General features: G+C 39.8%; 1 protein-coding gene and 1 non-coding gene across 3 annotated transcripts; both read left to right on the top strand.

Moving 5' to 3' along the window:
• Positions 1 to 3907: 3907 nt before the first annotated feature.
• On the top strand, positions 3908 to 12536 carry tedc2 (tubulin epsilon and delta complex 2). Of its 2 annotated transcripts, none has more exons than XM_036148721.1 (9): positions 3908 to 4373; positions 5762 to 5817; positions 6107 to 6674; positions 6773 to 6826; positions 6937 to 7015; positions 8832 to 8979; positions 9334 to 9429; positions 11642 to 11835; positions 11962 to 12536. In XM_036148721.1, exons 1-9 carry the CDS (start codon positions 4270 to 4272, stop codon positions 12109 to 12111), a joined length of 1449 nt encoding a protein of 482 aa, XP_036004614.1. In that variant the 5' UTR covers positions 3908 to 4269; the 3' UTR covers positions 12112 to 12536. The 2 variants fall into 2 exon arrangements, with proteins under 2 accessions (XP_036004614.1, XP_021171208.2); XM_021315533.2 differs by having other exon boundaries at positions 5762 to 5823; positions 6110 to 6674.
• Positions 4478 to 4551, top strand: trnat-agu. The gene has a single exon. It is a non-coding gene; the product is annotated as a tRNA-Thr (tRNA).
• Positions 12537 to 13139: the final 603 nt, after the last annotated feature.

Genomic DNA, 13139 nt, shown 5'->3' with positions numbered 1-13139 from the left:
TAATTTCTAATAAACCTGTTTTTTTTCCTTCTGTTTTTTTAGCCGTGCGGGAGTAAATGTCACATTGAAGTCGGCAAACGTTTTAAGCTGATTTTTAATGCTATTATTCTGTTTTTTTGGTATTCACAAAAGAAAAACCTGGCATTTTACCAGGAGCCACCATATAAAGTAGAACATTTTCGATCTCGGTCCTAGACACAACTGTTTTTAAATGAACAAGCTCAAAGAAACCCATACCCTAATAGTGTCTTGGTGCAATTGGCTGGGCTTTATTAGATATATATAACTTTTGATCAGTTGGCACAATAAACTAAATTGGACTGGACTTCATTGTAACTAAACTGGATTTGAATGCATTGTAACAGGATTTGGAATTCTCTATAGATGATTGGATTGATCTGATTATACGATTACATTTGTTTTAAATTTGCGCTGTATACATTTAATTGAATTTATTATGTATGACTTTGGAAGGTGATAATGAATTAGCAAATCAGCACTGTAAGATTCTTTCAGACTGCTGATGAACTAACTGGTCTTATACTGATGAGTGAGTGACACTTTGGATCTAGGGTAGACGTGGATTCTTCTTCTCATATTTGTGCATATGGGATCAATACGTGCAATACGTTCAAGAATCAAGGAGAGCATGACAGTTGGAAACTGAACCGACTTGTCTGTCATTTCAAAGTCTGCTGGTCTGTTTTTTCGTTTTTCTTTTTTTTTGGATAAGTGTGCGTGCCTGTGTGTGTCTGTCTGTGTAGCGGCACATGTGTGAACATGCATGCATATGTGCTTGTGTGATTGTCGGAGCCTGGGATCAGTCTGGTGGCCAGCTGGAGTGTCAGATGCTTTATTAGCGGGGCAGCATGGGTGCCTCCCCCTCCCTCTGCTACCACAGGAGGCCAGCGGGGATGGGGATGAGCTAACAGGATGATTCACGTCTCTCCAATAGGGCCGGCAAGCTGTTGCTATCGCGAAAAATACTTCAAGAACCTTATTTATGCTACCGATGCATTTTCAGAAATACAGCAAAATGTATAGCCTCTGAACTTTCTCACATTTTGTCTCGTCACGCCCACAAACGCCAATGTACTTTACCTCGGTGTTATGTCATAAACCAACACCAAATAGGGCATCACGGTAAAAGTGGAAGGCAGCAGACACGTAGTTTGCAACATTTTTACAAGCAGAAGTCTGAAAATTGTGCCCCCTGTATTCTGACAACCCGAAATACAATCCAGCACAACAAACAATCTTTCCAAAAAAAAAAAAAAAAGAAGTAAAACAACAAAGCAACTAGTCTGATTCATTAAACCAGCAGATTGAACCAGTTTCGGTTCAATCTGCTGGCTTAATGGCTTTAACGACCACCCATTACTAAGGAGTGGACCTGTTTCGGTTGTATTTGCATGTTATCTAAGCCGCTACTAGGCCTTTGTTAGGCAGTAGTATAAAGCTTGGTACTCCACATTACTGCAGACTTTTTGAATTGAGAAAGCTTCCTGGAGAGGAAGCGAAACGTCTTCAACTACGAAAAACAAGTCCAGTTGCTTTGTTTTTTACTTCTTTTTTTTTGGAATGACCATGATCCTGGATGACTGAGAATCTTCACCAGCAACAAACAATCTTCATTTCTTCGAATCCGAGTGTGCTGTTTTTAACAACTGCACCGCAATTTTTTTTCCTTATACTGCAAATTTGCCCTTACTGTACTTTTCCCCATTTCTTACTTTCTGTTGCTATATTTTTAACTTTGTGTGAATCTTCCTGCTTCAACTTACCTGTCACCTTGATGCGCGTGCACCTGAATTTCCTATTTTTGTGTGCTGTGAAAGCCTCAGAGGTTTTCATGGAAAATAAACAGAATCATGAAGTGCAAGGAACACATCAGGAAGGCAGGGGTGAGGGGTGAACATTTTTAATTCATGAGTGGTGCTCCATTTGGTACTTCTCTCCTCCTCTGGTGTAATGGCTCCACTGAAGATCAAATCAGTAGCACTGCTTTAGCTCTGCTTGGAGGTTTTCTTGGAGAAAAACTTTTGATGGGGAAGGGGGTTATGCCCTCCTCCCTGCATTTTCTCTGGCCTTGCAGTAGCATGCTTTGTTGTAGGACTTGCATTGATTGGCGACGCCTGTGAAGGTGTGGATAAAAAAAAATAAGGCCTGTGGAGGCCTGCAGGGGGTTAGCTGCTGGAGCGTTCACACTTTTAGTGTTTTGCCGTGGTCCTCGTGTTAATCCTTCATAGTTTACACACGTATTTTCAGTGAGACAGCATGATTATAACTCTTGCCATCTAAAATCCTAGTAGAGTGCTGTGGAAAAAGTGCTCGCCCTTAATGCAGATCTCTAGTATTTATTTATTTTTTTACTCATGCTTAAATATTTCACATTATCAAACAAATTTCAGTTGTTCTGAATCAGTCACACTGGAGGGTGTTCAAGCACGAACAATCCGTTTTAGGACACATCACAGCATCTAGCTCAGATTTAGGTCCTAATCTTGACTGTTCCACCCCAGAAAATTGATTTTGTTTTTCAAGCTAGTATTTTCCCAGCCATTGTGAGGTTGACTCGGTGGTGTGCTTTGAATAATACAATTTGTAAAGCACTTTGTATTACATTTGATTGTATGAAATGTGCTCTATAAATAACGCTTGATGGATTGATTGCCCTGATGCATTACAAAAAGGGAGCTTGCATGGAGTTAAGGTCACAAACACTTTCTTTCGGGAGTTTTTGGTAAAGTTCATGGTTCCATCAGTTACAGCAAGTCATCAAGGTCCGGCAGCAGCAAAGATGCTCCACTCCATAACACTGCTGCCAATATGTTTGACTGTTATATGTTAGTCAGTAGGCTGTTCTTGTTCTGAAATATTGTGTTAATTTTTAATTCTGATTTAACAGGATGCGAACCTGCAACAAAGTTCCCATTTTCTCGGATCAGTCCATGAAATAACTTCCCAAAAGTATTGATGATCATCAACATATTTTTTGCAAGTCAGGCCTGCAGCGCTTTAGATGTTGTTTTTGGGTTCTTTTACGATTTTCTCAATTTTCTCGGATCAGTCCATGAAATAATTTCCCAAAAGTATTGATGATCATCAACACATTTTTTGCAAGTCAGACCTGCAGTTCTTTAGATGTTGTTTTTGGGTTATTTCACGACCTCTTGGATGAGCGAGCCATGGGTGCACTTTTGAGATAACTTTGGTTGACAAGGGCCACTCTTGTAAAGGTTCAGAGCAGTTCCTTGTTTTTCCCATTTGTGGATGATGGGTCTCAGTGGTTTTACTGTAGTCCTAAAGCCTTAGAAATGGTTTGTTAACCCTTTACAAACTGAAAGATGTGAACATTTTTTGTTCCTAATCTCCTTTAACTTATTTTGGTAGTTCACTTTGCCTTCTCAAATATTTTAGCCCACTTTCGGCTGAAAATTTTTGACTGTACAGGTGGCTAGTGAGTTCAAAAACCACCTTTCCAAAGAATGTGGTTAATCAAAGTTATTTCATGATTTAGGAACACAGGGCTATTTCTTTGTATAAAACTAAGTTTACTTGGATAGCTTTTGTCCCTTTCATGAATGAAATCATCATTTGAAAACTGCTTTTTTGGTTTGCTTCAGGTTCTTTAGCAGAACAGATCTATGATAGGGCAAATACTTTTCACAGCACTGTATATTGATCTAAAATGAATATTTATTTTTTCTGGTGCAATCCAGAAATAAGTAAATCTACGAATTCATAGATGAATGGATGGTAAAAGAGTTGCAGGTTGTGTTTCAGATTTAAGCCTAATATGTAAAATGCAAATCAAAGCCAAACGTTTACACGCACTCAAAAACACAATGGCAAAACACGGCAGCTTGTTTGATCCTAGCGTCCATAGTTGCCATGGCAGATCTCGCGAGAACGGAGAACTCGGAAGACGTTAAAAGTTTTACTTTGTACTTAGTTCGCATGACAATACAAATCAAGTATTCGCCCTTAAGAAATTATAGTTATTACTATTTACCAGTTTATTTTTCCGAGCATGTAAATGATAATCGTAACCCACTTTTTATCATCGTCAGGCGAAACGTGGCTTCCGCATCCGTTAAGTGTGACTTCGCGGGTCAAGAGAATTTTGTACCTCAAGATATCAACCTGCGGTGTGAATATATATGATGCTTTGTAAAAGTTCTGCCTATTCGTGAGAACCAGACGCTTGACTGTCTATTCAGCTTCGTTTCGGCAGAAATAAATCTTCGAACGAGAAACGCAAGAAGCATGTCGCTACTGTCTGCTGTTGAGGAGGTTATCAAGACATATAAAAGTGAACAAGCCAAACTCAACCGCAGCATTCAGCTTTACAGAGAAATCCTACAGAGTCTGTAAGTAGCAACGTGTTTTAACGTTAACATAGCTCAAAAATATCAGGCAACACGTCCATGCTCTGAAACATTCATATCCTGCGTTTGTGAAGTGACGCGCACCCGGCGCTGTGGCTTAGTTGGTTAAAGCGCCTGTCTAGTAAACAGGAGATCCTGGGTTCGAATCCCAGCAGTGCCTTTTGCTACATTTGTTTTTCTCCCTGTTTAATGTAAAATCTCTGCAGGTGTAAACTTGGTCACTGGGAAAAACAAATATAAAGTAAGTTAGTCAATTTTAGGAATGACTAGTCTGTTTTTTTTTTTTTTTGTCTGGCCCAAAATTATTTTAGTCTAAAATTCTTGCGTTTATGGAGACAAATTCTCTCATTTCAGAACTAAAGATGAACTGATCAGGCATCTCCTGGCCAATACTAATTTTCACTTTTTTCCTATCTTTTTTTTTAATAAAGATTTATATATATATATATATATATATATATATATATATATATAATGTATGTTACTCAATACATTTTACACAGCCTCTATGATAATGCAAAATGCTGTTTAATTGTACCATATACAACTTTTTTTTGGGTTATGATATTACATGAACCACAAAAGTATAATGAATGAATTATGATTCTGATAAATAGGAAACCAAGAAATGTTTTGTGAAATCCATTAAGCAATCAGTATTTTACTATTACATTTTGTATTAGGATTTAAGGGTTAAACTTAGAAAAATTGTATAGAAGTGCGTGCTGTTGGATAATGGGATGTTATACCCTGAAATCCTTACTCTTAGTTTTGACGCCTTTAATTACTAGGAAATGATATTGCGTTTTCGTTCAGTGTTTGATCTGCCTTTAAAGGTAAAGTTGGCACACTGATCCCTGGCAAAATTGATTAACGCTTTCGGAACATATGGCCTTTTAAACGTTTTTACATGTTACATAATGCATAAATAATGAAGGGTTGAAATCAATTGAAATTGTTCTGCTACTCAGTGGTTTATGACTCCGTCTTGTAATCATGCTGGGATTCTGTTTCTCAATGTAAACAGGATTAGATAGGACTATCCCATGCTTCTGTGCTGCTAATTTGATCACTGGCCTTACACACATGTTGAAGGCATGAGCTGCTACGAGATCCTATGAAACTCTCATGATAAGATAAGAGTGAAAAATGCTACAGTGTCCGAGCCGATAACCAACCCAATCTGTTGTCAACCTAAGTTTTTGATGAATCTGCCTTCATCCGGTGTTTATACTCTGGGTGAAATGTAAACGCTGGCGAGGTTCTATCTGTTATATATTGCCTTTGCCTTAATTTTGTGCTTGTTATTTCCTCTCTTTGCTCTCTGCCTCTGTAAGGCTGTTCAGTTACTTCTTTATTTCCCTCCTCAGGACAACACAACCCGAGGCTGGCTCTGACGAACCAGAATCAGCAGATGCTGCTGCTGCTGCAGGTAAAGTGGTCGGGAAAATAGGACTGTTTTTGAGAAATAATTGTTGAAATCAGCAATTGCATTAAAGTAAAGTATAATAATGACAGAAATATAAATATACCTCCCCCACCCCCCAAAAAAAAGAAATTAAATAGGGATGTTGTATTACTGATGGGACTGAAACCATTTTCACCTGAAATAAACTACTTTGCATTCGTTCGTCCCTCCTTTTGAAAACACACGATCGACATTCGTAAGAGTTAATCACGGAAATCACTTAACTGTGACGGCACGCTGCCCTCTTCAGATGCTGAGTCCTCACCGGGGGAGAAGGAAGATATAGAGCTGCTTGAGCAGGCGCTGCAAAAAGCCCTTCAGGTCCGCAGCGCCACAGAGGTCTCTAGACGAGACGGCGGCAAAAGCAAACCGTCTGCAGCTCCCAAAGAATCAGGAAATGTGCCGGCGCCATCAGCGGCGCCTAAAGAGGGTCAAGCGACCATCAAGTCGAGTCAAAAGTCCGCCGGCCTTCACAGAGAAGGCCACAAGAAGCCCGGTTTTTCACTCAGCTCGAGGCCTTCAGCGGGCCAAAAACCAGCCCAGTCCAAAGACGTAACCCGACAGCATCCCTCCTCGGCGGCCCGGGCCGGGCGTCGCCAGGCATCTAGGAGACTGCAGCCGGCTGTCTTGGCAGGATCTGCCTCTGCCGATCAGAACCCAGCCTCGCTCTTTAAAACCAAGACCGTCCGAAGCAACGTGCCAGGAGACAATGGCCCGGGCAAAGCTGCATCTGTCTCCGTGCCTCCTTCCAGTGACATAGGGTCCTTTTCAGGGACAGATGGGTCTGGGGCCGGCAGCTTGCATCAACAGAATGGGTAGGTTTTACACTAGCCGGCTGTGGAAATAATCATGTTCTGTTACTCACAATTAAAGAGATATTCATGTTTTTTTTTTCTCTACGCTTTGGGGGCAGCGGGCTTTCTGAGCAGATTAGAAAATGGAAATCTTTGAGGAGCAAACAAGACAGGTTGCTAAGTACAGTTTTTTATTATTATTATTATTTTTTTTTTTAAGGTTATTGCAAAGTGTGGCGTTATTGTCTGGATTCTGACATTCCCTTCTTTATATTAACTTTAGATTGTGGGGAAAAGTCATTACCTTGCAGAGGACGCCTGAGCCTGGGAGGAGAAGCTTCCTGCAGAGAATGAGGGCGACGGTATTCTTCTGCTTTGAAATATATACTCAGTTTCCAAGATATGGCTTTTGCATAGATATACAGTAACTTTCAAAAATATTCTTGCCTCCTGAGTTTTTTTTCCCCCACATTTTAAACGTAACTGCGAAATGGATTTTATTGGGATCTTATATGATCAAGCAACAAAAAGTGTTACACCATTGTTTAGTGGAAAGAAAAACATGAAACATGGCTTAATTTTGTTCTTAATAAATAAAAGACCAGCACTGTTAGCCCGCTTTAAGTCAAAACTAAAACCACTCAACATTTTACTTAAAGCGCTTAAGTCATTGAAGAATGTCTCCAGCAGCTTTGTTCATATGGAAATTAATAGTTTATTCCTTTCTTCTTTTCAAAATCTCTCCATCTCAGACCAGATGGAAAGTGTCTGAGCTGCAACGTCTGACTTTGCCAAAGATTCTCAACCATGTTTGGTTTTTGACTCTGACTGGGTCATTTTAACACTTCAATGTTCTGTTTTAGGGTCGTTTTCTGCTGAAAGATGAACCTCCACCCAAGTCTTACATCTTTTCCAGCCTCCAACTGGTTCTGCTCCAGTGTTCCACCATCCTTAGCACCATCCAAGAATGAACAATTTCCCTAAGAAAAAAAAACTCCCTGCAAAAAAAAAAAGATCCCTGCAAAAGACAAAAAGTAGCTGAAAAACATTGAAATCAGATTTGAAGAATTTAAAAAATTGCAGAATTTAAAGGGATTTGAAGAATTTAAAAAAATTTGAAGAATTTGAACAAATTGAAGAATAAGAAGAAATAGAAGAATTTGAAAAATTTGAAGGAATTTGAATAAATTTGAAGGAATTTGAAAAATTTGAAGATTTTGAAAAAAAATGTGAAGGAATTTGAATAGTTGAAGAATTTGAAAAAAATTGAAGAATTTGAGAAAATTTGAAAAAAAAATTAAAAATTTGAAGAATTTGGAAGAATTAAAAAAAAATCAAAAAAATTAAAAATTTAAAGAATTAGAACAATTGGAAAAATTTGAAGAATGTGAAGAATTTGAAGGAATTTGTATCAATTTGCATTGATTTCAATGGGAACAGCCAAAAAAATCACACAAATAGTGAAATATTTTAAAAAGAGTAAAAGTTAGCATAACCATGAGTCATAGCAGTCATGCCGGGAACGAGCCGAACATTTTGATACCAAAATTGTTGAAATTGGTTGAAGTATGTGGGAGTAGTTAGACGCCAACGGAATAATAATAATAAAAAAAAAAAACAGGAAAACAATGAGTGAGAATGCTGTATAGCATTCTCACTGATCAGCAATGTTATTTTTTTCTGCTACACATGGCGTTTTGCACGTAGGCCAACGTTTTCGCTTTGGGTCACATCTAAGCAGAGCACCTTCTTCAACGTGTTTGCTGTGTCCTATACGTCGCTCGTGACAAGTACAGAAAAGACATCTGGCTTTCTTTTAACAAAAACTTCTTGTCTTGCCACTGTTCCACAGAGGCCACAATTCTGGCCTTTATGAAACAGTGAATTTTATTCACAGCTATTGGAGTAAAGGCAGAATAATACAGACACATGCCACACTTATACAGTTTTGTAAAAAAATAAATAAAAAATAGAGAACCACATACCATTTTCTCTCCACTTCACAATTACTTTACATTGGCCTATCAGATTAAATCCCATTAAAATCCTCTAAATGTTCTTGTAATGATGTGCGATGATGTGGAATGGATCATTTATTCATAGTTTAGCAAGGCACTGTAGTTTTGTTACACTGAGCAGTCTCCCCTTGTCCCCTGTCTGTTCCTCTGATCCGTTTAGTTTCCTAATGATTGGCCACGTGGGAGTCCAGATGAGGCCAGGTTTCTGCTCCACAGACTAACCGACCAAAGGCTCAGCCTCGCACAGCTCTGCCCAACCGAGGGGATTCTTGTCAAGCAGCCGTCAGAAATGGACTCTGAGCTCCTGGGTAAGAATCGTACGTCCGTGTGAACTATCAAAACTAAGAATGCAGTGTTCAGTAGAAGTGATTTGGAGCGATGGCGCGTGGACACCAGTGAGGAAAATGTGCTTCTTGTGGTAAAGCGTAACACAAGTTGCCAGCAATGGACTTTGTCTAGGTTTCGGATGGGAAGTTAATCAGTGTTTTCCTTTTTTCCAAAAACACACTCGGGGCTTTTCTATAATTATTTCGGCTATTATAAGTTGTTGATAACGTGGAAGCTGAGTGATAATTGCAGCGCTGTTACTCTACCCTGTTCCACCTGGCTCTGCTATGCGCCTTGGCAAATGGAACCTGTTTTTTAATAAACTACCTCAACAGTTGGCGAGGAGACCGAGTCCCCTTCCCGTCTGACACAGGAGCGGCCGCCGCCGACGACAGCAGAGCTCCACGTCTGTGCAGACAAAGTGAAACAAGGTAAAAAAACAACATTTACATACGATCTCTCTCAGATGTTATGTGCTAGTTTGAATGTAAATGGATAGCTATCATCCAGACAATATAAATATATATATATATATATATATATATATATATATATATATATTTATATATATACATATATATATATATATATATATATATATATATACTTGAATGTTTCTGTATTTTGTCTCGGAGCAACTATAAACTTCACAGTTTTATAGGGATTTTGTATAAAAGATGAAGTAATGATGAGTAAAGTTAAACTTTCTAAAAGCAAAAATGTTTTTCTCTGCCTGACATAAATTAGACTTATTTTGTTTTAGGTATGTCGCCTAAATTATTTCTGTGCGAAATATGCCAGAACAATGAGCGACATTATATTTTAGATATTTTTCTAACTTTCCTCAAGTTCACAAGCTTCCAGATGTTGAGATTACTATGACTTGATGTCGTTTTGGAAAACCCAGATGATGAGGGCTTTGTAAGCTTCTTATAGGTTAATTCCCAACATTTGAATTAATTGGGGGCACACCTTTCCACGTAACATTCAAAAGAAAGCCATACCAAAGTTCTGTTCATACTTGGATAGAATTTCACTCTTCAAATGCCATCATACTGTTTAGGAAACAGAATGGTTCTGTGTCCCAGAAATGAAGGATGCAGGTTGTGCAGATTAACCCTGGAAGGAGCAAAAGGAAGACACCTTATGAAAAGGTTGGCTGCAGCCGGTAGGAGGGCGTCATTATACGCAGTGAGTCATGGACCAACATAGGCTGAACGGCTAATCTGCAATAAAACAACCTCATTCCCAAAGCAAGATAAAAAAGCAAGATTACAGCAAAACTGCAGGAGGAATTTGTGCATTTGACAAAATATATGCAAAAATGAAAAGGTCATGGTGTAGAACTATTGAAGCAACATCTCAAAACATTAGCCACGTTAGAACAATGGCCCTAAATATACTGCTGAGTTAGTTAAAAAGTGGCTTATGGGCAACAAAGTCAATATTTTAGAGCGGCTATCACAAGGCCTTGATTTCGATGCCATAGATAATGGGAATAAAGTGGTTAAAAAGTTGTGTGCATTGTTTAACCAAGGAGGCCTATAATCCTGACCCATCAGAGCTGCTTCACTCAACTCATACAGCTTAGAAGCTCATTCTGCCAAATGCTAAGGAAATGAATTTGACCTTCTACATTTAAGGAAATAATAAAAAGAAAACTATTTCTCTAAAACAGGGGTCACCAACATGGTGGGGGACCACATGGCGCCCACGAGCCTGTCCTATAAGAACCACAATCCACCACCAAAACTTCATTTTACACTTCTTGTTTAATCCCACTTGCATTTATATGGATTTAAAAAATTACAATATATATAACAAAGCATGAAAACTGTGTTTAATTTAAAGCAAATTAAGTGACTACTCTAGTTCAAAGGTGAGTTAAGGTAACCCTTTACATGAATGAAGCAGCTCTCAGTTTCAAAAATTTTGGTCACCCATGCTCTAAAAGATGATCTTGCTCATTATTCGATTATTTGGCGAATAAAAACAATTTGGTCATCCTATCTGGCCTAATACAGAATATAACGCCCAGGAAGAAAAATGAGGGTTATGTGTCTTTTTTTTTTTTATACAGTGCATGTAAACATCCAGTTTCAACTGTACCCTTCTGCAATGCGCCGTAACGCGGAACAATTTCCACTAGCCGCAGTGATACAGTTACCATGTAAACGATGACAGACTTTCCACTCACACCTCCTAAATGATCAGATCACTGCCAGCGAGGGGCATTTGTGTGCGCGTGTCTGTGTTCAGTTTCAAATGCAACGCAGGGATATTGTCAGAGCCAGAGTGAGAGAAAGCTTTCCAGTTAATTCTAGTATCTCACTTTTTCCTCTGTCAAGGGGGGCTGGATGTATGCAATAGATATCACACCCAAGGGTCATTTATCATGTTCTAATTAAGGGATTTAGTTACCATCATTTTGATGTGCGTGGCGTGCTAATGAGATAACGTGGATGTTCATCTAGGCATGTGGAAAATGAAAACAGAGCCTCCGTGAAACCTCCGTGTCAGACCAGTAGGCCCACCCGGCCGCCCGCCGTGGCTCAGCAAAGTCCCGGTTATTTGACTACGTAGCAGGAAAACGTCTCGGGTTACGGCGGCCGACGCTCTGAAAATAACCTGCTTTTCCGTCAGAGTGGAAAGCGTGGGATCGATGGAGGCCGGAGGGAGGCTGTCTTTGCCCGTCTGAGGCGGCCGGCGCGTTCGGAGATGGCTCGGCTTCACCTCTGCCCCTGACCATAACCTACAGGACGGAGCGGGAGCTCCAGCAGCTGGAGAGGCTGCGGATGAGAGTGGCACTGCTGCAGCAGGAGATTTACCTGGAACAGGTAAGCCTGGTGTTCTCGAATCACCCGTGAAGATGTGTAAATCGCGGTTCCTAACTAGCTGCCCGTTATTTTATTTTTCTTTAGTAGTGTCCATAAACACTGCTGACCGCTGCTTCTGTGTGTCAGGTTCTCTTGGACACGCTGTCCCCTGTGCTTTCATCCATCAGACCTGGACCTGGATGCCCACCCCCCAGTGTGCTCAGAGACGTCTACTCCCTCCTGGGCGAAGGAGGGGAGCGTTTCGCTGCCATCGTCCAGGACTCTGAGCATGACTGACGAATGAGCTCGTTGCACTGAGAGTTAACGGCTTAGCAGCAGGTATGCTTACAGGAGACTCAGGAGGGCGGTAAAAACACAATAGTAACGCTGCTGTTAGAAGATCAGTCGAAGCAAAAACACAAGCAAACAGAATTAAATCTTTGAAATGTCTGTTAAAGTTTCCCTTGTGAATAACCGGGGTCTGTTTGTGTGATTGATGACCTGTCTGTAACGCGTCTGAGCTCTTACTTAGCTGCTGGGATCATATAGCCGACGACCAGGCTAGACATGTGCCCCTAATGAATGAAAAGGTGGGAACTGACCTAGGGTCCAGTCAAGACTGTATGTTTTCATTTTAATGGAGTTCTGCATCTTTCTTGAATGTTTTTTTGTGAACGTCTAACCTTTGATTTGTTTCTCTGTGAATCTCAGTAAAATGGAGACATTTAATATTACAGATGTGTGCTATTTTTTATTTTATTTTATTTTAAGATTTTATATATTCTTTCCACAATAGAATGCATCCACCACATATTAACAAGTTAAAATACCTTTTGTTACAGTACAACTAGAAGCTTCAATGGATTTTATCTGCGTTTTACCTCTTAGAGCAACACAACAGAGTGCATAGTTATGAAATGATGCATGGCTTTGAAAAGTTTGTGTATTAGTCGTCAGCTCCCTTCATCCTGATAGCCCTAAATATAGTCAACTGTATCAAATTGTCCCCAGAAGTCGCCGTATGAGCAAAGAGATGTATAATCTAATCTTGATATAAGTACAGCTGTTCTGTGAAGGCGTAGGAGAACATAATACAAAAACAAGCATTAAGACGACCAAAGCAGGCTTATGTTACAAAAAATCCCAAGATAAAGGACACAGTGACGATGAGGAAACGGTGTCCTGGTCAGATGAGACCAAAATCAATATTTCTAGCCTAAATGGAAAACTCTATGAGTGCCAGAATGGACCCTGAACACACAGATACCATGTCGAAACATGGGGGTGGCAGCATCATGCTAGGGGGATGCTGCTTTAGCAAAGCT

Source organism: Fundulus heteroclitus, chromosome 16, assembly GCF_011125445.2.
Source record: "Fundulus heteroclitus isolate FHET01 chromosome 16, MU-UCD_Fhet_4.1, whole genome shotgun sequence".
NCBI classification, from domain to species: domain Eukaryota; kingdom Metazoa; phylum Chordata; class Actinopteri; order Cyprinodontiformes; family Fundulidae; genus Fundulus; species Fundulus heteroclitus.
The sequence above is the reverse complement of the archived record's forward strand: the minus strand, read 5'-3'. Positions and strand labels throughout refer to the sequence as shown.